The 27,287-nt window shown below is 40.1% G+C and overlaps 1 protein-coding gene across 1 annotated transcript; it reads left to right on the top strand.

Annotated features, from left to right (window-relative positions):
- Window positions 1-866: 866 nt before the first annotated feature.
- rcor3 (REST corepressor 3) lies at window positions 867-27,051 on the top strand. The gene is made up of 12 exons (XM_082536496.1): window positions 867-1,280; window positions 1,383-1,439; window positions 2,921-2,998; window positions 3,124-3,176; window positions 10,149-10,310; window positions 10,490-10,614; window positions 11,143-11,221; window positions 17,549-17,764; window positions 19,993-20,070; window positions 20,283-20,340; window positions 21,523-21,767; window positions 21,999-27,051. The coding sequence occupies exons 1-12, from the start codon at window positions 1,157-1,159 to the stop codon at window positions 22,377-22,379; spliced, it is 1,656 nt and encodes a 551-aa protein (XP_082392622.1). The 5' UTR covers window positions 867-1,156; the 3' UTR covers window positions 22,380-27,051.
- The last annotated feature ends 236 nt before the right edge of the window (window positions 27,052-27,287 follow it).

The following is a 27,287-nucleotide window of genomic DNA, read 5'->3' as shown; positions in this document are numbered from 1 at the left end:
AGAGAAACAATAGAGAAGCAGCCTTAAAGGACAGAGACAATCACTAACACTTATAGTGCAGCGTTCAGGTGAAAACTGCTTTGCTCCCAGCCGATGAAGAACAGGTACTTTGTCATCAACTTACATGGCCCTGTGTTAGTATTCACCCAGGGCTATGTAGGGTTAGGATTTTTCCCCCTTAATAATAAGCACCATTTGCAAAGTGAATTTCGTGTTTACTTGTGTTTTTTTCTCTCCAATATTAAAATTTGTTTGATGATCTGAATCATTTAAGTGTGACGACCATATAAAAAAATAGAAAATCCTGAAGGGGCCAAACACTTTTTTCAAACCAAGTGATTAAATAAATCACAGGGAGTCTGAAGGCTTATATACCTGCAAGTATCTTCGTTATTACAGATATTATGTGTTAGTGGATTCCTTTAGCTTACAGTGCAGTTTAAATGCTTCATTGTTGTGCGGGATCTTTCTCTACTGGTCGCAGAGAGTCCACGCAGAAGGGTAATTAATAAGCAAATTTTAAACAAGAATAACAGGATAACAGGTAATCATTAAGTGTTGTCAGTGGTAGGACATACAGTATACAGTCTGTAATAACCTGACATACGATATAAGAATAACCTGACATGAATTTGTTTGAAATTATGACATTTACAATGTGATTTATTGGTAATATTTACAGTTTCCGGATATTCTGCATTCACCGTTGCGTTATCCTAATGCTGAATCTGCATTTTGTTGGCACTAAACCTCCTGACTGTTTTTTTTCTTCTTCAGTTTGTCTCGGCGGAGGAATCTCATTTCAACGGTACCGCAGCAGCAGGAGTCGCACTACCGCACCCAAAGGTGCGTAAAAAGACTTCCGCCGCCATGGTTAGGCCCCCAGCTACAGGTCTACGCAACTAAAATATCCCTCGGAGGAACAATTTGGATTAAAGATTTGCTAAAAACTAAGAAGAGATTGCTCGGTTGTTACACATAGCATATCGCAGCCGGAATTAACCGTGCAAGCACGGTGAGAGTCACGAGTAGGGTTACAGCGACACGGATAGAGCTGCGGCGACGGAATAAACAGCAGCAAAAGAAAAACGTCCAGCTCCTGCTGACATTTTATATCCCGACATAGAAGCTAAAATCGGTGAATCAGAGCGCAGAGATGCCGGGCATGATGGAAAAGGGCTCGGATTATTTAGGGAAGGGTCGCTCAAATGGCACCAAAAGTCCATCCACAGCCTCTAACGGACATTTTTCTGACGAAAGTGGCAGCGACGACGAACACGGTGATATAGCCTCGAACAGCTTCTTACCGCTCCCGATGTCCGTGTTTTGAATATGACTAGTTAAATTAAACTGTTTTCGTGGTTGTTGTTTGTGTTTTCCAGATGTAGGAATGCGTGTTGGAGCAGACTACCAGGCCACAATCCCCGATTTTGAGCCCGGTGAGTTTTTATTGTTTTCTACCTGAGTGGTGAGCCGTGGTAGCCTCGGTATGTGTACAGTATCAGACTGTACTGTACTACGCTCACTGCCAATACGTTAGTTTGCTAGTGGATTAAAACTGACTGCAGTAATAGTTAAGAGTCCGATTTTCAGTCGGCTTGCTGTGGTATCAGCTTGTTTTAAAAGGCCGCGGAGGCAAACATGAACCGAAGTGACACAAACTTCACTGACAGCTATGACTGTCGTGTTTCTTCCAATTTATTAACAACATAAAATGTCAGGTGGAAAAGTACGACTGGAGTTTGATCATGATTACAGTTCGTTTTGAGTCATATAATTAACCATGATCGTTTTATTAAAAGAGTGCTGTGCAATTCTCGACTCACACCTCATTTCGTCATTTATTTAGCATTTAGATAATTTAATTACATATTGTGAAGGTAAAATAGATTTTAAAACCTGCTAAACTATGTCCTACAGCTAAATAATTTAATTATTGTATTAGAAGAGCATTACGGCAAGGTATTTTGGATAAGGTATGGTATTTGCTATGCTAAGAAAAAAAACGGAGTGCTTACTGTGAAAGATTGAACCGGCCTGAAACCCCTTCAACTGCTCTGCTCCAGATTTCACTCTTTATTTGCTCATTGTACTTCCCCACAGTCTGGACTCTGGTAAGTTCAGCTATGGTCCCCCCCCCCTGCTCTGTACAGCCAGCGACCCGAACGATTTTCCATGTGGTCTGACACAGCTCAATATTGCATCCATGACCCATTAAGCCTGCAATAATGAACATCAACTACATAGCTGTTAGTGGGGTAGAGGCCTTTCTCTTTGAAGCCATGTTGTGTTACGATAATTATTTGGAACAATAAGTGCCGTATTTGCTTCATTCAGCTGAAATACAGCTTAATTTTAAATTAATTTTAGTATTGATGTTTTCTTTTTCCTCCTTGGACAACCGTACTGAGGAGAACCATACTGAGACTATCATGTCCAACTATTGGAATACTCTCCCTGTTCACTGAGGTTTGCTGAGTCTGTGGAAGTCAGCCAGAGATATATAGTCTGGAATTTCAGTAGAGTGTGTTGTGTTAGTTCTGCTTTAGTGCAGTATATGTTTTCTCATCGAGTCTAGTATCTTTTTTACTTTATATTTTTTGGTGTCTTTTAATTTCTTTTACATTTTTGTTTATTGTTTTACCTGCTATAAAACTTTCTGCTGTTTTTCATTATTTTCATGACAGCACTTGATGACTCCTTTTTATGGCAAGTGCTATATAAATAAATATTGCTTGCTACTGAAGTGGCTCAAACAGAAGGAGTAATAGGAATAGTTCTTCCCTGATGATATGCTGTAATAACATATGTACAAACTGTATCTGGTGTATATCACTGATAAAATAACTTATAAGTGTTAAATTAGCAGCAGCTGAATAAAATCTGTTATTTTTATCATTTTTCTATAATGTTTGTACAGGTGCCACCAAGTACACAGATAAAGACAGCGGAGGGATGCTGGTTTGGTCTCCTTATCACACCATCATTGACTCCAAACGTAATGTTAATATTGTGTTTGACTGAAAATATTTAGTCCACCTTCTGTGATTTCTTTTTTTCTTTCTTCTTTTTGACACAAAAGATCAGATCCATCTAACAGTCTGTGTGTGTCTCCCTCCACAGTTGATGAATACATTGCTATTGCCAAAGAAAAACATGGATACAACGTGGAACAGGTGAGCTATACAGCAGCTGACTTTTCTTTTAAATGTGCCGCAAAGTTTAACTAAATGTGGTCACAGTCTGTATAGGGGAAACGTATTATCTTGTTCATTCCCCAATTGACAAGCTGCAGTAACAGCTGGTTGTGAAAAGTCTTCAGTTGCTGTTTTCAAAAAACTATAAAACAATGAAAAAGAATGTGGTAGACATGCTAGAGATATGACATTTTTTCCTATGTCACACATTATTATTAATGATATGACAACTTTTCCATCTCAGCCCCATATTTTTTCACTCATGTTAAAAAAAACTGGATCAGAAAATTGGATAGAAAATCCCCCACTGTTCTCAATGTAAAAGATTGAGGCTGTATACAGAATGACTCCGGTATTTACTAAACCCAACATAAGAGACACTGAAGTGAAGCAATACTTTCCTTGGTCCCAACCTAACAGCTGTAGAGTGCCAGCAGTAGCGGCCTTTAAAACTGCACACACTGTGACATTTTTCAGTTTTGGGCTGCCTTCTTGAAGCAACCTTTGCTCACCTTGTGAAACTCACATGGAAAGTAGCTAACACGCCATCTTTACATTTTTGTGACAGTCACAAAAGAAAATAAATTACCAGTTTTAACTTTGTACAGCTCTCAAGTGTAATGACATGCTGGCTTTACTGCTAGAACCAATATGAGGGGTCATTTTCACCCTGTCCCACAACAACAGCAGTGATGGAAGAGATGTAATTCTTTTCACAAGTTGAAAATTTACATTTGTTTTTTCTAATCATAGGTAAGGTTTTACAAAATATGAAGTTAAGATTAAGTTTTAGGGGCTTTGTGAGTTGTACAAATGGTTTAGATTATTTCAGTACAGGGAGTGCAGAATTATTAGGCAAGTTGTATTTTTGAGGAATAATTTTATTATTGAACAACAACCATGTTCTCAATGAACCCAAAAAACTCATTAATATCAAAGCTGAATGTTTTTGGAAGTAGTTTTTAGTTTGTTTTTAGTTTTAGCTATTTTAGGGGGATATCTGTGTGTGCAGGTGACTATTACTGTGCATAATTATTAGGCAGCTTAACAAAAAACAAATATATACCCATTTCAATTATTTATTTTTACCAGTGACACCAATATAACATCTCCACATTCACAAATATACATTTCTGACATTCAAAAACAAAACAAAAACAAATCAGCGACCAATATAGCCACCTTTCTTTGCAAGGACACTCAAAAGCCTGCCATCCATGGATTCTGTCAGTGTTTTGATCTGTTCACCATCAACATTGCGTGCAGCAGCAACCACAGCCTCCCAGACACTGTTCAGAGAGGTGTACTGTTTCCCTCCTTGTAAATCTCACATTTGATGATGGACCACAGGTTCTCAATGGGGTTCAGATCAGGTGAACAAGGTGGCCATGTCATTAGTTTTTCTTCTTTTATAACCTTTCTTGCAGCCACGCTGTGGAGTACTTGGACGCGTGTGATGGAGCATTGTCCTGCATGAAAATCATGTTTTTCTTGAAGGATGCAGACTTCTTCCTGTACCACTGCTTGAAGAAGGTGTCTTCCAGAAACTGGCAGTAGGACTGGGAGTTGAGCTTGACTCCATCCTCAACCCGAAAAGACCCCACAAGCTCATCTTTGATGATACCAGCCCAAACCAGTACTCCACCTCCACCTTGCTGGCGTCTGAGTCGGACTGGAGCTCTCTGCCCTTTACCAATCCAACCACGGGCCCATCCATCTGGCCCATCAAGACTCACTCTCATGTCATCAGTCCATAAAACCTTAGAAAAACCAGTCTTGACGTTTCAGCTTGTGTGTCTTGTTCAGTGGTGGTTGTCTTTCAGCCTTTCTTACCTTGGCCATGTCTCTGAGTATTGCACACCTTGTGCTTTTGGGCACTCCAGTGATGTTGCAGCTCTGAAATATGGCCAAACTGGTGGCAAGTGGCATCTTGGCAGCTGCACGCTTGACTTTTCTCAGTTCATGGGCAGTTATTTTGCGCCTTGGTTTTTCCACACGCTTCTTGTGACCCTGTTGACTATTTTAAATGAAACGCTTGATTGTTCGATGATCACGCTTCAGAAGCTTTGCAATTTTGAGACTGCTGCATCCCTCTGCAAGATATCTCACTATTTTTGACTTTTCTGAGCCTGTCAAGTCCTTCTTTTGACCCATTTTGCCAAAGGAAAGGACGTTGCCTAATAATTATGCACACCTGATATAGGTTGTTGATGTCATTAGACCACACCCCTTCTCATTACAGAGATGCACATCACCTAATATGCTTAATTGGTAGTAGGCTTTCGAGCCTATACAGCTTGGAGTAAGACAACATGCATGAAGAGGATGATGTGGACAAAATACTCATTTGCCTAATAATTCTGCACTCCGTGTATGTTAGAATTAATTAATACACAAAGGGTTCATCACACAGCACAATAGTTAACTCATAATATAAATAATTTAATTATTGTAGAAGGAGAACGTTGTGAATTTTGGATAAAGTAAAATTCGCCAATTTAGGATCGATCTGCAAGGGTCTCTGCCCCTTACACCCACCCAACCTACATAGTGTCTTAGTCAGGGATGAGTTGTTGCCCCAAGTGGAGGAGTTTAAATATCTCAGGGTCTGGGGAGAGTGAAACAGTAGATTGACCGACAGATTGGTTCAGCGTCATCTGTGATGCAACGCTGTACCAGACTGTTGTGGTGAAGAAGGAGCTGAGCGCGAAAGCAATGTTCCTACTTTGGCCTATGGCCATGCAACCCGATATCACAGCAAAATGTGTAATGGACATACTGGTCCAACATGTCCATTTCATGATTGAAATGTACATGCTTGCAGTAAGTTGCAGTAAACTGCAGTAACAGCAGGGGGAGACATTTTATTTCAATCCAACATGAAAATAATAATGAGAAAGTGTAGACATTATTAGACATGCAAATACATATTAGCCACCTAGCTTAATAGCTTTTGGCAATTGAGGACCCCATACTCGCTTTTTTGCTCGCTACCAACTTCTTGGCTTTAAATATTTACCCCTGCTGGTAATGCAACTTCTGCATGCAGTAATGCAACTTCTGCATGGGTGTCCATTTCACGTTTTAGATAGGCAAGAACCGGCATGTCTATTACATGCTTTGCCGTGAAACTGGGTTGGGCCATGAGCTCTGGGTAGTCACCAAAAGAAAGAGATTGTGGAAATGAACACCTAAGGACCTCCTTTAAAGATAGTTGGAAGAAGTATGGCCATACGGGAGGAGCTCAGACTAGGCCCACTACTCCTCCACATCAAAAGGAGCCAGTTGAGGTGATTTGGGCATATGGGAAGGATGGGTGCCTTCTGGGCATAGTGTTCTGTAAATGTCCTTCTGGGAACAGGCCCCAGGGTAGGCTCACGACACATGGAGAGCTGCAGGAGGTGACTGGTCAGATGGAGATGTTGGCGTCCTTGCTTGCTTTCTCACTCTTAACTTATATAGCGCCAAATCACAACAAAAGTCGCCTCAAAGCGCTTCATAGATACAGAGAAAAACCCAACAATCATATGACCCCCTATGAGCAAGCACTTTGGCGACAGTGGGAAGGAAAAACTCCCTTTTAACAGGAAGAAACCTTTGGCAGAACCAGGCTCAGGGAGGGGCGGGGCCATCTGCTGTGACTGGTTGGGGTGAGAGAAGGAAGACAGGATAAAAGACATGCTGGGGAAGAGAGACAGAAGTTAAAAACAGATATGTTTCAATGCAGAGAGGTCTATTAACACATAGTGAGTGAGAAAGGTGACTGGAAAGGAAAAACTCAATGCATCATGGGAATCCCCCGACAGCCTATGTCTATTGCAGCATAACTAAGGGAGGATTCAGGGTCACCTGGTCCAGCCCTAACTATATGCTTTAGCAAAAAGGAAAGTTTTAAGCCTAATCTTGAAAGTAGAGATAGTGTCTGACTCCTGAATCCAAACTGGAAGCTGGTTCCACAGAAGAGGGGCCTGAAAACTGAAGGCTCTCCCTCCCATTTTACTTTTAAATACTCTAGGAACAACAAGTAGGCCTGCAGAGCGAGAGCAAAGTGCTCTAATAGGGTGATATGGTACTACAAGGTCATTAAGATAAGATGGGGCCTGATTATTTAAGACCTTGTATGTGAGGAGCAGGATTTTGAATTAAATTCTGGATTTAACAGGAAGCCAATGAAGGGAAGCCAAAACAGGAGAAATCTGCTCTCTCTTTCTAGTCCCTGTCAGGACTCTTGCTGCAGCATTTTGGATTAGCTGAAGGCTTTTCAGCGAGTTTTTTGGGCATCCTGATAATAATGAATTACAGTCGTCCAGCCTGGAAGTAATAAATGCATGAACTAGTTTTTCAGCGTCACTCTGAGACAGGATATTTCTAATTTTAGAGATGTTGCGCAAATGGAAGAAAGCAGTCTTACATATTTGTTTAATATGTGCGTTGAAGGACATGTCCTGGTCAAAAATGACTCCAAGGTTCCTCACAGCGTTACTGGAGGCCAAGGTAATGCCATCCAGAGTAAGAATCTGGTTAGATACCATATTTCTAAGATTTTCAGGGCCGAGTACAATAACCTCAGTTTTATCTGAATTAAGAAGCAGAAAGTTAGCGGCCATCCAGGTCTTTATGTCTTTAAGACATTCCTGCAGTTTAACTAATTGGTGTGTGTTGGCTTCATAGATAGATAGAGCTGGGTGTCATCTGCATAGCAGTGTAAATGTATAGTATGTCTTCTAATGATATTGCCTAAGGGAAGCATGTATGATGTAAACAGAATTGGTCCTAGCACTGAACCCTGTGGAACTCCATAATTAACCTCAGTGTGTGAAGAGGACTCTCCATTTACATGCACAAATTGGAGTCTATTAGATAGATATGATACAAACCACTGCAGCACAGTACCTGTAATACCTACAGCATGCTCTAATCGCTCTAATAGGATATTATGGTCGACAGTATCGAACGCTGCACTGAAGTCTAGCAGGACAAGCACAGAGATGAGTCCACTGTCAGAGGCCATGAGAAGATCATTTGTAACCTTCACTAAAGCTGTTTCTGTGCTGTGATGAGCTCTGAAACCTGACTGAAACTCTTCAAATAAACCATTCCTCTGCAGATGATCTGTTAGCTGTTTGACAACTACTCTTTCAAGGATTTTTGATATGAAAGGAAGGTTGAGATTGGCCTATAATTAGCTAAGACTGCTGGGTCTAGAGATGGCTTTTTGAGTAAAAGTTTAACTACAGCTAGCTTGAAGGCCTGTGGTACATAGCTGATTATTAGAGATAGGTTGATCATATTTAAGATTGAAGAATTAATTAATGGCAGGACTTCTTTGAGCAGTTTTGTAGGAATGGGGTCTAAAAGACACGTTGATGGTTTGGAGGAAGTAATTATTGAAGTTAACTCAGAAAGATCAATTGGAGAAAAAGAGTAACTTAACATCAATGGTACTAAGAGTAGCTGTAGATAATATTACATCTGTGGGATGATTATTGGTAATTCTTTCTCTAATGATAAGAATTTTATTTGTGAAGAAGTTCATGAAGTCATTACTAGTTAACGTTAAAGGGATGGTTGGCTCAAAAGAGCTCTGACTTTTTGTCAGCCTGGCTACAGTGCTGAAGAGAAACCTGGGGTTGTTCTTATTTTCTTCAATCAGTGACGAATAGTAAGATGTTCTGGCTTTGCAGAGGGCTTTCTTATAAAGCAGCAAACTATTTCTCCAGGCTAAATGATGATCCTCTAAATTTGTGACACGCCATTTCCTCTCCAGCTTACGAGTCATCTGCTTTAGGGTACGTGTTTGAGAATTATACCACGGAGTCAGGTACTTCTGACTCCGTGGTTAACTCACTGAAGCCTTTCATTGAGCTACCAAATAAACAAATTGGCACTCTCTTTCTGGCCACACACAATGCAGACATAAGTGTACACATTAGTTTTTGAATGCTACTGAAAATTGTTTTCTTTACAAATAACTCCCTGAACTAACACAGTCAATCTCTTAACATGTTTGTACTCTCTGCTCATGTTGCCTTTATATTAAATAATTTTTTGATTTTTAAAGAACTTATTTTAACACTCAACAACAAGACTGTCCACAAATGCCTCCACGTCACCAAGTCTGCAGCCTCTCATCCATGATCCACACTGCTTCATCACACGTCTGTAGCTCTTCAACTCCAGAACTCTGCTCCTCAGGCCTGAGACACAGATCAGCCTGCTTTGGCTGATCTACTCTCGATAGTTTTCCACACCCAAGTCTCGTTTGCTGTTTTACATGAATTTCTATGGGGTCAAAATGACATTGTTGGCAATTATTTTCAATCCCACACGTCCCCAAATTCACCATATAATATTTAAATTCCTTCTAAAAAAGTCATGAAATATAAGATGATGATGTTTTACTTTAACATAGCTACATGATTGGTCATTTTTACTCCTTTGCATTTTGACAAACTATTAACAAGTGGTTGTTAATAGTTTGGCACTTGGGCATGTTTCATTTGGCAAGATGATTCTACAAGTGAGAGCAGACAGCCCAGAATCTTTTCCCATCATTAGCAAGTACTATTTGAGTGTAAATAGGCTACTGAAATAGTTTTTATGTCTTGAAAATATCCTATTAGTTAAGTAAACAGCAGAACTGTTGTTATGAACTTGGCTTTACTGTAGGTTGATTATGCCAAACCATTTCCTTGTTTATCTGTAAAATAAGGATTTTTTTACACAGTTGAAGAATGACAGCTGGTGTATGACTACCATTAGGTCATTATTTCAAACTCATGTAGAGAACAGTAACAAAGAGTGGGTAGCTACAGAGTTAAAGTGAGTAAAATGAGCACCTGCTAATTAACATGGGATTTGGCCAAATGGCTTCATCTTTTAGCCTAGGCGGTTGGTGCTTTAAGCCTGTGGTATCTGTGTTTTGGTAACCCTTTGTGTGTGTGTCTTCAGGCTCTTGGCATGCTCTTCTGGCACAAACACAATATTGAGAAATCTCTGGCCGACTTGCCAAATTTCACCCCGTTCCCAGATGAGTGGACAGTGGAGGACAAAGTGTTGTTTGAACAGGCCTTTAGTTTCCACGGAAAGAGCTTTCACCGCATCCAGCAGATGGTAACCACTTAACACAGCAACATCAGTGTTTCTGATCCAGTAATGTAATGTTTCTGATATTAACAATAAACCATAAAGATTTGGGGGAGGGTACTGTACAAACAGTTTTGAGGTACTGTTTCTATGAAAATATCACGTGTTTTGTTTATTTTATTTTATTTATTTATTTATTGCTTCAGTTACCGGACAAATCCATCTCCAGTCTGGTGAAGTACTACTATTCATGGAAAAAGACGCGTTCCAGAACAAGTCTGATGGACAGACAGGCTCGTAAATTGGCCAATAGGAGCAACCAGGATGAGAGGTACAGCACATAGATCAACACTACTCCTTGAATCTGACTATAGTCCTTTGTTTTGAAAAAAAAAGTTTTCTCTTTTTTTGCTGAAAAGAAGGCATTTTGTCTCGTCAAAGCGCAAAGCACTCTGACACCCATTTATCCACGGTTTGTGGACATACCTCAGTTAAAAAATCTAGGGCGACAAGAGAGCATTTGTTAAGCAAAATGCCCGTCTCACCTGTTAAGCAAAAAGCCCGTCTCACAGTCAGACCTACCTGTCCCTGTCTGGAAATTGAAACTTTCCTGGGACATTTTGGGAATTTTTATGCAGAAACCATTGCAGACTCATGCCCTTGAGATTTTTTTAAATATGAAAAATCATTAAAATTGTTACTTAATGTGTCTGTTTTTATTGACTGACCTCCATCATCATTTCAGTTACCTAAAAACGTAAGCTCACAAAGAGTTAGTTTTGGATTCTACTGCGTCGGTGTGAGGTTGCTGTTGTGTGACGACATCCAGTGATTGGATTTTGGCTTATTGTTGCTGCAGTGATGAGGAGATACAGGATGCCAATCCCATTGAAGCCCACGACAGTGACTATGACCCCAGCAAGGAAACTAAGAAAGAGGTAATTTGAACACACCTTATTCCATTTTTTTTGTTAAAACCTTTGAACTTTACCATATACTGCTCACAAAAATAAAGGAACACTGTTGAATCAGAGTATCTGAAATACCAAGAGTTGGGCATGACTGAGTTGGTAATGGATCAGTGATGGTCTGGAGAAGTATATCCATGACTTCTACAAGCCAGGCAAGGGTACCAGTATATCATTTGGGCATCTTTGGACCCACTGTCAGGCGTAGGGTCGTGGGGGTCCTTCTGGTGCACGACAGTGCCCGGCCTCATGCTGCAAGAGTATGCAAGCAGTTCCAGCAGACAACCTGGACAGGTGGCAAGTCTGCCACAGGGCTAACACATAGAGACAGAAAACCATTTACGCCAACATTCACACAGGGTTATATGTTAGGTTACATTTTTTTTCCCTTCTTGGCAGTTATGTGTTTTTAGTTCATCTGAAGACATACATATACCGTATTTTCACGACCATAAGGCGCACTTAAAAGTCTTAGATTTTCTTCAAAAAGTACGGCGCGCCCTATAGCGCAGTGCGCCCTGTGTGTTGTAAGGAGGACGTAGTAGAGAACACCATGAGAACGCTAAAGGGTGAAGTGTGGGCGCAACCCTGAAAATGGCAACGAGACACGCTTATGAAGCACAGTTTAAACTGAAGGCCATCAGCTACGCGGAGGAACATGGAAATCGAGCAGCGGCGAGAGAATTTAAGATTAACGAATCGATGGTTCGCAAATGGAGGAAGCTGGAAAACAAGCTCCGGCAGGTCAAGAAAACGCAGCTGAGTTTCCGCGGACATAAGGCGAGGTGGCCCGAGTTGGAGGAAAGACTCGAGCGGTGGATCATCGAGCAAAGAACGAGCGGGAGAAGCGCCCAGCCACATCACAAACATGGACGAGGTCCCGCTCACTTTTGACATCCCGGTGAGTCACACTGTGGAGAAGAAGGGGACCAGCACGGTAGCGATACGCACAACGGGGCACGAAAAGTCTTCTTTTACTGTTGTGCTTGACTGCCATGCTAATGGACAGAAGCTGCCGCCTATGGTGATTTTTAAGAGAAAGACTTTGCCTAAAGAGAAGTTTCCAGCAGGAATCATCATTAAGGCAAATGAAAAGGGCTGGATGGATGAGGAAATGATGAAAGAGTGGCTGAGGGAGGTGTATGTAAAGAGACCAGGTGGTTTTTTCCACGCATCACCATCGCTCTTAATCTGTGACTCTATGCGTGCCCATCTCACAGCCGATGTGAAAAAAAACTAGTGAAACAAATGAACTGTGAGCTTGCTGTCATTCCGGGAGGCCTGACAAAGGAACTCCAACCGCTGGACATCGGTGTGAACCGCCCGTTCAAAGTAAGGCTGCGAGCGGCCTGGGAGCGATGGATGACCGATGGAGACCACAGTTTCACTAAGAGTGGAAGGCAGCGCCGGGCGAGTTACGCCACAATTTGCGAATGGATTGTAGATGCTTGGGCTAACATGTCTGCTGGCACTGTTGTTCGAGCTTTCGCAAAAGCCGGCATCATTTCCGAGGAGCCGCACGGCACGGAAAGTGACTCTGACAGTGAAGAAAGTGAACCTGGCATGTTTGATGGAGATTTAGCGCAGCTGTTCAATTCAGACACAGAGGATGAGGACTTCGATGGGTTTGATTGATGATAAAAATGTGAGTACCAAACTTTGTTTTGCTCCTGCTTTATTGTTAAATATGCACACTTGTATGCTTGTGTGTTGTTGATGATGACGATTACTGGTAATAAAAATGTGAGTAAGGTACCGAACTCAGGTTTGCTCCCGCTTTATTTTTAAATACGCATACGGTACTTGTATGCGCCCTATGGTCCAGTGCGCCTTATGTGTGTGTTAAATACAGTAATGGCACACATAACTGAGACTGCGCCTTTTAGCACAGTGCGCCTTATGGTCGTGAAAATACGGTATATTTTATCCTGTACTGGTGTAAGACAAATGATTACACGAAAACAAGGAACATAAATAAAAAAAAATAGGAAATACTAACTTCAGAGCGGGTTTTGTATTCTTATTGTTTTTGTCCCTCCGTTTCCCTTCTCTTCCCCTGGTCTGTTGATTTCTGCGGTGGCAGTGGTGATCTTTTTCCTGTTTTTCCAGTTGAGCAGTATTGTTATAGATAATTTCATTGTGTATTCTGATTCCGATTCTGATTTCGATTGTTTTCTTGGTGAGAATCAGGGCCACAAGAGGGGGTGTTCTGATCTGTTTGGAGTTTATACTTCTTCTAGATCACCAAACAGAGAACGGGGCATTGTGGGATGTTGTGGTCAAGGATGTGGGATAATTTGGTAGTTGTTTCTTTCCAGAAGTTTTGTATTGGTGGACAGAGCCAGAATGTGTGAAGGTGGTCATTAGTGGTGTTGATTGTGCAGTTTATGCAAACTCTGATTCAGTCAGTCCCATGACATGTATCTTTTGCTGTGTGAGGTGTGTTGTATTACTTGTATGTTGGTGTTGTTAGACATGATAAAAATATTATTGCGGACTCTATTGTCATTTGTAAAATAACAAATGACCAAGTTCACAGGTTAGAGTTAAATGTCAACCATATATCTGTTATCCATCCTTCCATTTTCTTCCACTTATCTGGGGCTGGGTTGCGGGGGCAGCAGCCCAAGCAGAAAAGCCCAGACCTCCCTCTCCCCAGCCACCTCCTCCAGCTTGTCCGGGTGAACACCAAGGCGTTCCCAGGCCAGCCGAGAGCTATAATCTCTCCAGCGTGTCCTGGGTCTACCCCCTCCTCCCGGTGGGACATGCCCGGAAAACCTCGCCCAGGAGGTGCCCAGGGGGAATCCTTGTCAGATGCCCGAACCACCTGAACTGGCTCCTTTCGATGTGGAGGAGCAGCAGCTCTACTCTGAGCCCCTCCCGAATGGCTGAACTCCTCACCCTATCTCTTAGGGAGAGGCCAGGCACCCTTCGGAGGAAGCCCATTTCTGCACCTCCTGGCCGCCACCCGACTCACATTGCATCCGACCCCTATGGTGCCTCCTGTGGGTGGTGGGCCTGCAGGAAGATGGACCCATGTCCCTTTTTCGGGCTGTGCCCGGCCACCAGACGCTCGCCCTCGAGCACCCTCCCCGGGCCTGGCTCCAGGGCGGGGCCCGAGTAACCCTATCCCGGGGAGGGTGAACTGTTCCCTCGATGGTCTTTTCATAGAGGTCTTCTGAATCGCTCTTTGTCTGGTCCCTCACCCAGGACCAATTTGCCATGGGAGACCCTACCAGGGGACAAAAGCCCCCAGACAACATAGCCCCTGGTATTCCTGGGACACACAAACCCCTTAACCACGAAAATGTAGCGATTTGCAGAGGGGAATCTGTTTTATTCTTGATATTTACAGTGGAGCAATTTGTATATATTAGTGCTATTTCTTACATTTGTAAAATGTAATATATTGTATTATTTAATTAGTTTAGTCATTTACTGTTACTGTCTTGGAGCAACGGTAACCCACATAATTTCCTTGAATTAATTAATTCCATAAATTCCAAAATGGATTATCTGCGTGGATGTTTAGGTCTTTTTCCCATTTGTTGATTGGAGTATGTGGTGCATTGTCATTAGAGAAGTGATGCTCAAACTTTTCAAAATGAGTGCCACCTCATAAAATATATGGCTCTTAAAAGTACCACCCTTATGACTGACATTAAAGGCCAGTAGTATTGGCCTATATAACACCATTTACACGAGACAATTTATTTCTTATATGAATGTTATTTATTTTAACTGTCATAAAAAGGATGTGACAAGGGATAATAATAACAACTGTACTGCATTAAAAACATTCACAGCAGGTGGGATATCCGTTCTTTAAGTGATGAGGTATGAATAAACTACTCTGCGTGTTTTTAATATGTTTTAATGCTTTGTATCTTGTTTTATTTAATCAGAAAAAACCCTTAAAAAAAGGCAGCGATCACTGTTGGCCTTCTCGGTTTTTATTACCACTGTTCATTTTAAACCTCAGTTTTTAAAACCTTTCGATGTAACTACACCCCAGCCCATGCAGCAGTACAATAATAACTAACCTCGTAATGTGGATGGATTATCGCAGTTGTTCTCCTAACTGAAGTTTGGTCCGTTTACACTATCACGACATGCGATTGCATTTGTCCCTAACCATCGGGAACCCTCGCGTTAACTTTTATCGAATGGAAAAAAGTTAGTGTTCGTTCTCCAGCTTCACTGTGTTAATGTGTTTGTATTAAGCTAACCATAGCTGTGTAGCTAGCCACCATGTAGCACATCATTACATACCAGCTAGCCCAACTTCAGTAACCCTACAAACGTCACTGCTTTTTTAGTTTTCTGTCTTCATTTATGTCGGAAGTGATAGCAGAGCTGTATATTTGAGGGATTTCTGAAAAATTAAATCAGAACATGGTATATTATTTCATCTTAAAAATTTTGCGGCAGACTTCCCGCATACCACCAGAGGGAGCTCACATACCACCAGTGGTATGCTGGATATTAGTTTATTTAGTTTTGTGTTTTTAATGACTTTGCAGTTTTGTTGTTGCTGTCTAGTAGTGATGGTTGTAAGAAATTATCACAAATGTAATTTATTTGCAGTGAAGTCAGGGTTATCCCATATGGGTGTTTGAGTTGTAGGTGAGAATATAGTGTTTTTTATTTTATTAATCTTCCACCAAGCTATTGCACTTGTGATGTCTGATTGTATTGCTTATAAATGGTAAATCTTTGATTGATATGTCTTTAATAAAACTTAATGTGTCAGGGCGATCGTGGCTCAAGAGTTGGCAGTTCGTCTTGTAATTGGAAAGTTGCCGGTTCGAGCCCCGGCTCCAACAGTCTCGGTCATTGTGTCCTTGGGCAAGACACTTCACCCATTGCCCACTGGTGGTGCTCAAAGGGCCTGGTGGCGCCAGTGTCCGGCAGCCTCACCTCTGTCAGTGCACCCCAGGGCAGCTGTGGCTACAATGGAGCCACAGCTGCCCTGTAAAGCGCTATACAATTACAGGCCATTGACCATTTTACAATCAGATTGTTCGATGTCCATCCATGAATGAAAGTGATGGGTTGAATGTATCCATTTGATGAGGTATTGTAGTTGGTTGGCTAAGAAGTACTGGCAGAAATTTAGTGCTTTTAGGCCTCCTTGAAGTTTTGACTGTTGTAATGTTGTTAGTTTTATTCTGGGCTTTTTGTTTTCCAGTAAAATGATGGTGTTATTATGTCATTATGTAATTTAAAAATTAATGTCATTTTGTATTCAGTTATGCTTGAAATTAGTGATGGAAGTCAAATATGTCATAGTAGATTTTTCCATAGGCTTCTATTACATGGGCTTCTTTTTGTAATTGTTTTATAACCTTGAATGCAGTAGGAAAAATGCAGAGTTAAGACACTTCTATAATGACTCGGACAGTTGAGAGTAGTCTCAAAGTGTATTTTTAAAGTTGAGGACTTTGATATTTTTCCCTTAAAGAAACAGTAAAAAGCAATAAATGTCCATGCTTGCCAACAGATGTACAGACAGACAAATTAAGGCCATTACTGATGTACCTCCTGAAAGGAACATATTTAATAAATAATGAAACGTTTTTGTAAAAAACCAAATTGATGAAAATGTAATGGTTTAATTCTAAGGTTGTGTGTAGCAGGCTATAATGAAAAAAAAAACAGGTAAATACAACCTTGGATGAGCAACAAAACATGACATATTATGCCATGTTATTATTTATTTAAAAACAATTAAGCCAAAATGAAGGAACGAACTGGGTAAGGTTAAGTGCAGCCTTATTGCTTACATAGAAATTAAAAGCGTAAGCTGCAGCGAGGTACCTAACAAATTCACATTCAGTTGATTAACTGATCATCAGCAAGTGTGAGCACTTCTATAAAAGCAGAAGTTTCGGCTCCTGAGCTTTCAGAATTAGAATCAACTTTATTTGGCCAAGTTTGTGCACACAAGCAAGAAAGTTTGCTCCCATTAACTTTACCTATGTAAACTATTTTTAAATAGGCATATACAGACAAGAAAAATATAAATACGAAGAGAAGATAAAAAGAAAACCTCAATGTACTGAAGCAATTTTGTAAAGAAGAGTGGGTGAAAACTCCTCCATAACCAAATGAAAGATATATTCATTATATTTCAAATTACTGCTGCTAAAGGTAGGCTGACAGATTATTGAGTGATGCCGTATATTTCGCATTTTTATTCACTGCTTCAGCATTTTAGTTAGTTGTCAATGCTATTTTTAAGGCCTCATATAACTAGACTTTTATCAATGTTTAAAATCATTCTCTTACCTTCAGAACCAGGCAGAGCCCCCAGTGCCAGGATCTAAGGTAGCTTTGGGTCGTAGGGAGCATCAGACCCTGCAGCACCGGCATCACCAACGCTCCCGCTGTCGTCCCCCCAAAGGCATGTACCTGACCCAGGAGGATGTTGTGGCCGTCTCCTGCAGTTCCTCCGCTGCAAACACCCTTCTGCGTCAGCTGGATATGGAGCTGGTGTCTCTCAAGAGACAGGTAGCCCTCATCCACTTGACTACTGAACTACTAAACCTAAAAAAAATTTGTCTCCTCACATCAGACACTGGTCGCAAGTTTTCTTTGTGTCAAAATAACCCATTAATATTTGTCTGTGCAACCGTGGGAATATGTTGAACTACTAACAGACAATCATAAAATGGGTTTCCAGTTGTAGCCCCTTGGTAAGTAACAGAATGCTTAGCAGCATTATTCTTTGTTTTTAAAATACATAAGAGAACACTGTTGAGGTTATAGTCAAAATAACTTTTGCTGGATGTACCGCATACATGTGTGTGTTAGTTTACATTTTGAAATGGGAGGGCTTAAATTTGATCCAAGTGCTATTTATCACCCTTCCTGTAAATATTTAGAGAGGTCTTCACGGTTGTATTGATGTACGGAAACTTGAAATGCTTAAAAAAATGGCACTACAGCATGTAAAAATGATGATACACAGCAATCACAATGTACTGACATCAGTGAACTGGAGTGAAACTAGAAAGACATATAAAGAGATTGTCAGACTTAATAGACTGTTACATAACCCACAGGTAAGTGTAGTTAAGCACTAACAAAGCAGAGTACAAAATAAGCATCCTGTAGAAGTAATACAATTGTATCATTAGGTTATAGACTACAAGATATGAAACTACTACACTTGGAAAGAGTGAGGAAAAAAACGTTGTAAAAGTGCAGTCATGCTTTCTCAAAGTTCTCTGCACTTCCTGTTTCCTCTTTCCAAATATTAAAATAAAAACTCTACACATTTCTGACAGCAAACAACCGAAATACAATTTCCATGGCTATTTATTTGTTTTTATTACTTTATTTGCAGAAAATATTCATTTCAGTTTTGTGGTCATTTCTGTCACACTGGCCTAAAAAGTCTATATAATCCGACTTTTAATAATTCTTCCAATTTGTCCACCCGTCAGTTATAACACCTGCAAATTTGTCCCATTTCAGCCCAAACCTATCCAAGCATTTAGCTCCATGAACAATTAGTCCTTTTGAATGATTTCTTTCATTGAATGCGTTCTGCCAGCTCGTCCATAATCTCGAACTCTTTTGTTATCCCACACACAAAGATGAATAACTGCATTTTGTCATCAACATCACAACACTTGTCCGTTGCCAAGAAGAAAAGGCCAAAATTGTCCAGTTTGTTTTTGAACTGATGCTCCTGATTTCCTGCAACGTCTTCAAATGCGTCTTTTTTCAGGTCATATTGGCACAGCAATGTCCAGGAAATACTTTTTGATAAACTCACCATGAGAGAACTGTTTACTAACTGTTTTATTCAACTTTATGGCAAAAAAAACAAAAACTTTATGGCAAAGCTCACCATGTCTGCTACATCCCTTAATGTCTAAAGCTTGGTAAAAAGTCCCTGTTGCTTTTGCAGTTTTGCTAGCAAATCTTCACATCCATTCCCACGCTGTATCAGTCAAGTTCTTGTATTTCTCTGTATAATGGTGATTCAAATGATAATTCTCAAACACAGCAAACTGCTCTCCACAAACAAAGAACACAGCTTTACCTCTTACTTCAGTTACTAAATACTCTTAGACCATACAACTCTACATTCTGCATCAAATTTTGTTTTTTTTTCTATCGAGGTTAGCATACATCCCTCGTAAATGTCTGTTACAATATATTCGTAGAGAAGCTGCATTTGTTTGGACACACTGAAGTATGTCAACTAAAAAAAAACCTAGTGACCTTCAGAATGACAGCAATAAAGTTTGATAAATATTTCCTCAACGTTCTTCTGTTTTTTGCATTCTCTTTATTATAGACTTTTTTCAAAGACAGAGTTTATCAAAGAGTATTTGGCAGCTGAAATGGGACAAATAAATGCTAAATACTTATTTACATTTGAATCCTACTTTCCTACTGACTTCATACAGCCTGGACAAGGAGCAGACAATGCCCAGGTCTGATATAGGTGATGGTGTTTCTTCAGTATGATGTGTAGGAGGCAGGACAAAGGTCCCGCATCTCTGTGGAAATTTATTGAACAGTTACCACAGCTGTTCTGATATGGGTGAAATTGGACATCACAGATTTTTTGCACCATGAATCTGAGATGGTAAAAAATGTCCAATCCAAACGACTGGGAAATGGCCAATCCCAGTGAGACATCTGAAAACAGCTTCAGGTTTTAAAGGGTTTTCTGGGAGTTTTGTTAATTCTCACCTTTGACTTTCTCGTCTATTCTTCAGGTCCAGAATGCCAAACAGATGAACAGTGGACTGAAACACATGTTGGAGTCTGGGATCGAAGACTTCAGACTACCTGAGGTACAAATACACTGAAGATGACTGATATTATGATGATTAAATTGCATGAAACTCGTCAGTTGAAGCCATTTATGGTAATGAGTTTTCTGCTATGATAAAGTTATGTTCTGATAAAGTATATATGTAAATGAGGATCCCTGTTGTGGAAAGTAGAAATGTTTTTATATCTTTTAGTTTGTCGTGTGTTTTAACTTTACTATTCAATATTGTAGTGTAACCAGAAGGTGAATGCCCGCTGGACAACAGATGAGCAACTCCTGGCTGTTCAAGGTAACCTCCATGTAGAAAAAGCAGCTGCTTACAGGTTTTAAAAGTAAAATCCACCAAATGGCATACATGAAAAAGAACTTCTTGGCTTTTATATGGGCTGGTTCTCACTCTTACAGCCATTTTTGACCACAGCAGCCAGTTGTTTTCAAAGAATAAACTTTAAAAATCCACTGTGAACAACTTTTCAGCACCAAGAAGTAGATTACATTTTAAATTCACTCTTATTTACGGTATATATTTTATATATATATATATTTTTTTTTTTTTATTTTTTTTTTATACCAAATTACAACAATAGTCAACTCAAGATGGTTTATATTGTAGGGTTAACCTTACATTACTTTTAGGGTAAACAATGAGACAACCCCATTAATCAGACAACCTCGTGTTAAGCGAGCACTTGGCGGCAGTGGAAAGGAAAAACTCTCTTTTAACAAGGAACACACCTCCAGCAGAACCGGGCTCAGGGAGGGGTAGCCATCTGCCATGGCAGGTTGGGGTTGAGGGGAGGGAGTTTTGTCAAAAAGAAAAATTTGAAGCCTAATTGTAAAGTAGCAAGGGTGTCTGTCTCCTGAATACAAACTAGGTGCTGGTTCCACAGAAGATTGGCTGAAAGCTGACCGCTCTGTCTCCCATTCTACTTTTTAAATATCCTAGGAACCACCAGTAAGCCTGCTGTGAAACAATGAAGTGCTCTGTTGGGGTGCACCTTCCCCTCCAAATTAGACAAGCGTCATCAGTGCAGGTCTTTAAGTCCAGATTGAAAACCTATTTTTATTCCCTGGCTTTTAACTCTGTAGGAAACTGACACCTTCTTATTTATTTTATTGTATGTAATGATTTTATGGTATTTTTAATTTGGTAGTTGTTTTGATCTGTGTTGTTCAGCACTTTGGTCTGCCTGGTGTGTTCTTAAAATGATGATGATGATGATGATGATGATGATGATGATGATGATGATAACAGATTATCACAGTTAGAGCCTAACTGGTGAAAATAGAGGAGCATTTAAAAAAGGAGCCAGAGGTGAACACCAGAGCTAAAAGTGACTACATTTTTACTTTATGTACAAAAACATACCTCTAAACTGTAATGACTGCTAAATGGTGCTCTCATCCATTTATGATTTTTTCATTGCATATATTTGTGTAACTTTAAAAATCCATCTGTGTTGTTGTACAGGTGTCAGGAAGTATGGAAAAGACTTCCAAGCCATCGCAGACGTAATCGGTAATAAAACGGTAGGGCAGGTGAAGAACTTTTTTGTGAACTACAGGCGGCGATTCAACCTGGAAGAGGTCCTGCAGGAGTGGGAAGCGGAGCAGGGAACCAAAGCTCCCAATGGAGACAGTGCCACTTTGGGAGAGGAGGGAAAGAACAGCTCAAACACTCCATCAGGAAAGAGCACAGATGAAGAGGATGATGAGGTGAGGCTTCGTGAATTTAGTCTTGATTATTATTGAAATCATACTGGGTGGTGTTAGTAGATGTTTGAAGACACAGTTATCCAGTTTGAAGTCCAGTTATCTTGAATTTAACCATTCCTAGAAGTTAGTGGTTTTTCATTCTCTAATGTTATGTAAATGATCTTGGAACTAACTTCCAGAGCAGGATTATCTGCTTGACTTGTGTAAGTAACTCATTTTTGTTCTATGCAGGGTCAAGTCACTTCATTAGGTGCATCCCCTGCTGCCTCTTCATCATCTTCAGCTCAGACTCCAATGATATCTAGTACCTCCTCCTCTTCCCTTCACCAACCCCCTCCCCTTCTGCGCCCCTCCCTCCCTGCCACACCTTCTCTGCACCGTCAGCCTCCACCACTCCAACAGCAAGCCCGCTTCTTGCAGCCCCGATCCACGCTGCAGCAGCCCCCGCCTCTCATCCGTCCCTCCCCAATGCCACCCCGCCTTAACCCCCGACCTTCTGGTCCCTTGACCCTCAGTGGAAACCCTGCAGGGTCAGGTCTAAGCTCTGCCCAGCAGTGCTCCAGCCTGACTGTCCACCAGTCGGACACAACCTCATCTTCCTCTATCCACTAACAAATACACACTATTTTTGTTTAAGAAATGTCTAAGTCTTAACCTAAAGCTGTCTGAAAGACTGCTGCATTCAGGTCCTGTGGGAATATCTGCATATCCCTCAAAATGTTAACAGTGACTTTCATTGCTACTGCTAATAACCAGTTCTTTTATGACATAGTGATAGACAGTCAGGTGAAAAAGAAAGTACAATCTCCTTCAATTCTTAGGTTTTAAGTATTGGGAGAAGGGCTGTCATGATACTTAAATTTAATAACAACCCCAGTCACGATATAATAAAAAAAATCATCTAGACCTTCATGTGGCTCTAAAATGATTTCAATAAAACATTAGATGAACAACAACATTTTACAGTTACACATGACATACACTACCTTCAAAGGTTTGGACACACCTTCTCATTTAATTGTTTTTTCTTTATTTTCATGACTACTTACATTGTAGGTTCTCAATGAAGGCATCAAAACTTTGAAGGAACACATATAGAATATATATGTAGTAAGCAAAAAAGTGTGAAATAACTCAAAACATGTTTTAGAATTTAGATTCTTCAAAATAGCCACCCTTGGCACTCTTAGCATTCTCTCGATTAGTTTCATGAGGTTGTCACCTGAAATGGTTTTCCAACACTCTGAAGGAGCTTGCAGAGATACTGAACACTTGGTGGCCCTTTTGCCTTTACTCAGCGGTCCATCTTATCCCAAGCCATGTCGACTGGGTTTAGGTGAGGTGACTGTGGAGGCCAACGCTCCACCACTCTCCTTCTTGGTCAAATAGCCCTCACACATCCTGAAGATGTGTTTGGAAGGGATGGCATGTTGCTGTAGGATGGTGTGGAGCCATGCTGGTTCAGTGTGCCTGCAATTTTGCAAAAATCCCTAACAGTGTCACCAACAAAGCACCCGCAAACAATCACACCTCAACCTCCATGCTTCTCCATCAGTTCTTAAAGTCATGATAGACTGTCATGTCTCTTTACTTAGCTGCTTGGTTCTTTGCCATAATGTGAATTCTACCAGTTGTCAAATAGGACTATCAGCTATGTACCAACCTGACTTCTGCACAACACAACTGATGGTCCCAACTCCATTAAGAAGGCAAGAAATTCCACAAATGAATCCTGACAAGGCCCACCTGTGAAGTGAAACCATTTCAGGTGAATACATCTTGAAGCTCATTGAGAGAAGGCCAAAGGTTTGCAGTGCTGTCAACAAAGTAAAGGGTGGAAGCTAAAATATAAGACATATTAGGAGTTATTCTCATTTTTTTCTTTGGTGCATAATTCCATAGATTTTGCTTCATATATTTGATGTCTTCAGTATGTGTCTAAAATGTAGAAAGTAGTAAAATAAAGAAAAACCATAAAATGTGAAAGTGTGTCCAAACTTCTGAGTGGCGTTGTATAGGCAGGGGTGCACATAAGTGGTCCGCAGGTGCGTATGCGCTGTCAAAATAAAAAACACGCACCAGATAAGAAGTTGCAACGCGCGTTTGCGTACATAAGATTTTCTGGAGGAGAACAGACAATTGTTTAGAACTCTTAAAGAAGTCGAAGAAGCTCCTTTAAGCAATTACTTTGGTGTTCCTCCACCTCCAAAGAAATGTCAGAAGGAGTCCGAACCGTAAAAGAAGCGCGTATTCTCGGAAAAGCGGTTGCAGGAGGTGAGCTGGCTTCACACAAATGATGAACGCACAGAGATGTGGTGCAGAATATGCCGTGAAAATCCCACTCGGACAACTTCTTATCTGGTGCACGTTTTTTATTTTGACAGCGCATATGCACCTGCGGACCACTGATGTGCACCCCTGTGTATAGGAATGGGCTTCATAGCTGGTATGAGGTGTTAGTATATGAGGCGTTTGTCATGTGTTGTTGTTCATCTACGGTTATATTTATCACATTTTTAGACCAACCTTTTAGATCTCCTAATGACAGGATTATTTCCCAATACATAAAACCATAGAACTGAAAGGAGGTGTAATTTCTTTTTTATATGAATGGACAGGCAACACATTTGTACAAAATATGAACTTAAGTTTTTAGTCTTTAATATTGTGTGCTGGGTTCATATTTGTCTTTCAACCAGTACATGTAGTTTCATGTCTACTACACATACTGGTTGAAGGGTAGGTTTTAAAGTTTTTGTTTTGAAACAAACAAACACTTTTGGAGTCTTTGGCTTGAAAGTCAAATGCATGTAACAAAGTGTGTTGATTATTAAATGAGAGCTTTGTCATCATCACCTATTTCCCTAATAGAAAATGTGGTATGCCAAAGGATTCAACCCTCTATCCTTTTGTTGTCAGCCCTTTATTTTCCTTGGACACAACTTAAATTAGCAGCAAAAATTCAGCATGGCAGAAGTTAGTCATCTATAGAAATCGACTTGTTGATATAAGACAATTAAGAGTCATGTTAGCAGCTCAGTGAGGCTGTATTTGGGCGAAGCTTTGAGCTACACTACACATTTCCAAAATTATTCCGTCACCCATCCAACGCATTGAGTTAAGGGGTTCCACGGGTGTATAAAAGCAAATACCTAGGCATGCAGACTCCTTCTGCAAACAATTGTGAAAGAAGTGGTCACTCTCAGGAGCTCTGCAATGACAGCATGCTAAGATGTTCACATTGACAATATTTAATTGGTTTACCTTGTAGCTACCATCTATCTTAATTTAGTGTGTTATTGGGCTATATTTTTCATTTGTTTTGCAGGGATTTTGACTTTATAGTGGCTCAAGCTTAGTTGCTCCTTGAGATAATAGCTGGCCCTTCATAAATGGTAAATTGAGTGGTTCTTATCGAGTGCTTTTCTACTCTGAGCGCTTTACACAACTTCCTTGATTCACCCAAGCACTTTTTTTTTCTATTCTCTTTCTATGTAAGTTCTTCTATCTAACATTCACACATCGATGGATGCACTGGAGAGCAACTTGGGTTTAGTATCTCGCCCAAGGATATTTGACATACGAGACCGGAACCACCAACATTCCAATTAGTAGGTGACCAGCTCTACCGCCTCAGCTACAGCCACCCCAATTGTCTTAGCCTATTAGTAAATTAGGCCAGCATCTTGAGTAAATGACTTTATTTTAAATTGTTGTGTACTGCAAAAGTCCAAAGTAGAACTGACTGTTGGCCTGCAAATAAATAAATGCTTAAGTGAGTGTAAGTACACTAGTCCGGCATTATTAGTAAAACCATTAACAGATTAAATAAATAATCATCCTCTTATTACACTGCATTACTCTTTTGGTAAAACTGTGGGCTGTGCGTTTTTCTTTGACAGGTACTGCCCATGTACTTGTATCTATGTCAGACTAAGCCCATCATCCTATGGCAACGGTATTTCTTGGTGCAGCTTCCTCCAGCAGAACTCATACTCAGAAAAACATCTGCTTAGGATTGGCTTAAGAAACAAGCATCCTTCAACTTCTCTGAATCCTTTGGCTCTTGTGAGTTCTAGGGTGGGCCTCTTACATTGGAACACTGTCTACGTTGCCATATACAAATATATCCACCAGTGTTTACAGTCTTTGTACCAGTACTAAAACAGTCCTTGTGTTCCCTTTGAAGTTCAAGTTTCACTGTTAGGTTATTTTCAGATTTCTGATTACTGTATGTCATTTCCCACTCATTATACCTCAGGACATTTTTTTTTAATCAATTAATTAATTAATTAACTTATTTGTTTGTTTTCGTTTTTTGGATGGGGTGGGGGGCAACAAGACGCTGTTCCTATTGTAGCTCTAATAAAACTGTGGCCTCTGGGGGTTCCAGCAGGGCTATAAACTAATAGTTTTGTGTTAAACTCTGGTGACTTACGTTCTTTTCCTCAATGTCACCGGCAAATACCACTTACAAATCTGTACTTTTAGCAGAGTTACTGCAGCTTTTAGCAAATGAATGGGAGAAAACAGAGAACTATTAATTAAGAACAATTTTTCAGCAGAGGATTTATCCAGTTTAGGGGTAGCAGGTGGGAAAATATCCACGATGAAATATGTTGCTCAGCACAACAGTACCACTTTGAGTTTGCACATAGGAAATGGTTGAGTATAGTTTCTGACATGTCATTTAGCATAACGATGTACTCATGATATCAGTGGTACATAATCTTTCTGACAGGCCTTGTTATTCTGCACAAGACAACAATGTGTAAAGTTCAGTATATTCTTGAATAATTTGTAACCTAGTGTGCATCCAGTGGACTGTTAGTAACTTGTTCAATAATACTGATAAATCCTGCTGTACACTTACACTTGGTCATGTAGTTAATTTAATGCTTTTTGAAAACACTAAACAAAATTTTCACATCAACATCTTTTACATTTGTACAAACATCTCCATCAGTCAAAGTAAAAGTTTTCCTTTAATTGTTCTATTGTTGTTGTTTTTTTCCCCATTATGTTTAGATTTTATTGGGTAAGTAAAAGTAAGCCATTTGAGTGTCTGCTATTTATTCCCTTTCTTCCTGGTGCTACCACTTTGGACTTGGTGTTTTAAAAAAAACAACTCATTGTGCAAGTGCTCTTAATGCTTTTTGGAATCACAGCATTCAATGTAACCAGAATCATAGAGTCCTTTGAGTTTCAGTATGGTAAAAAATATTGATGTTAACATGAAGCTCCTGACATGTCCTTCTGAGGCCATTTGCCAATGTCATTAAAAAAATATATTTGTACCATGACTGGTTTTATTCATCTTCTTCTTCTTCTTGTTAGTATTAATAATAATAAGACTAGTAAAATAATAACGCTTTATTTATTTAGCACTTTTCAAAGTCCATGTTGCAAAGACATTTACAGAGACAACAGATTAAAGCAAAAGTAATAAACGCAAGAAATAAAAAGACAATTCAAAACTAATTAAAAAGTCAGAGAGGGCCTTATCTTAAACTTCTTGAC

This window comes from Aulonocara stuartgranti, assembly GCF_965226115.1.
Source record: "Aulonocara stuartgranti genome assembly, chromosome: 6".
NCBI classification, from domain to species: domain Eukaryota; kingdom Metazoa; phylum Chordata; class Actinopteri; order Cichliformes; family Cichlidae; genus Aulonocara; species Aulonocara stuartgranti.
This window is presented reverse-complemented; position numbering and strand designations above follow the sequence as displayed.

Excerpts from the sequence above, each read along its gene's own strand:
- rcor3 (XM_082536496.1), top strand. The coding sequence starts at position 1,157 with ATGCCGGGCATGATGGAAAAGGGCTCGGATTATTTAGGGAAGGGTCGC. Across the intron at positions 1,440-2,920 it reads AATCCCCGATTTTGAGCCCG|GTGCCACCAAGTACACAGAT; the intron begins GTGAGTTTTTAT and ends ATGTTTGTACAG. Across the intron at positions 21,768-21,998 it reads CAGATGAAGAGGATGATGAG|GGTCAAGTCACTTCATTAGG; the intron begins GTGAGGCTTCGT and ends TGTTCTATGCAG.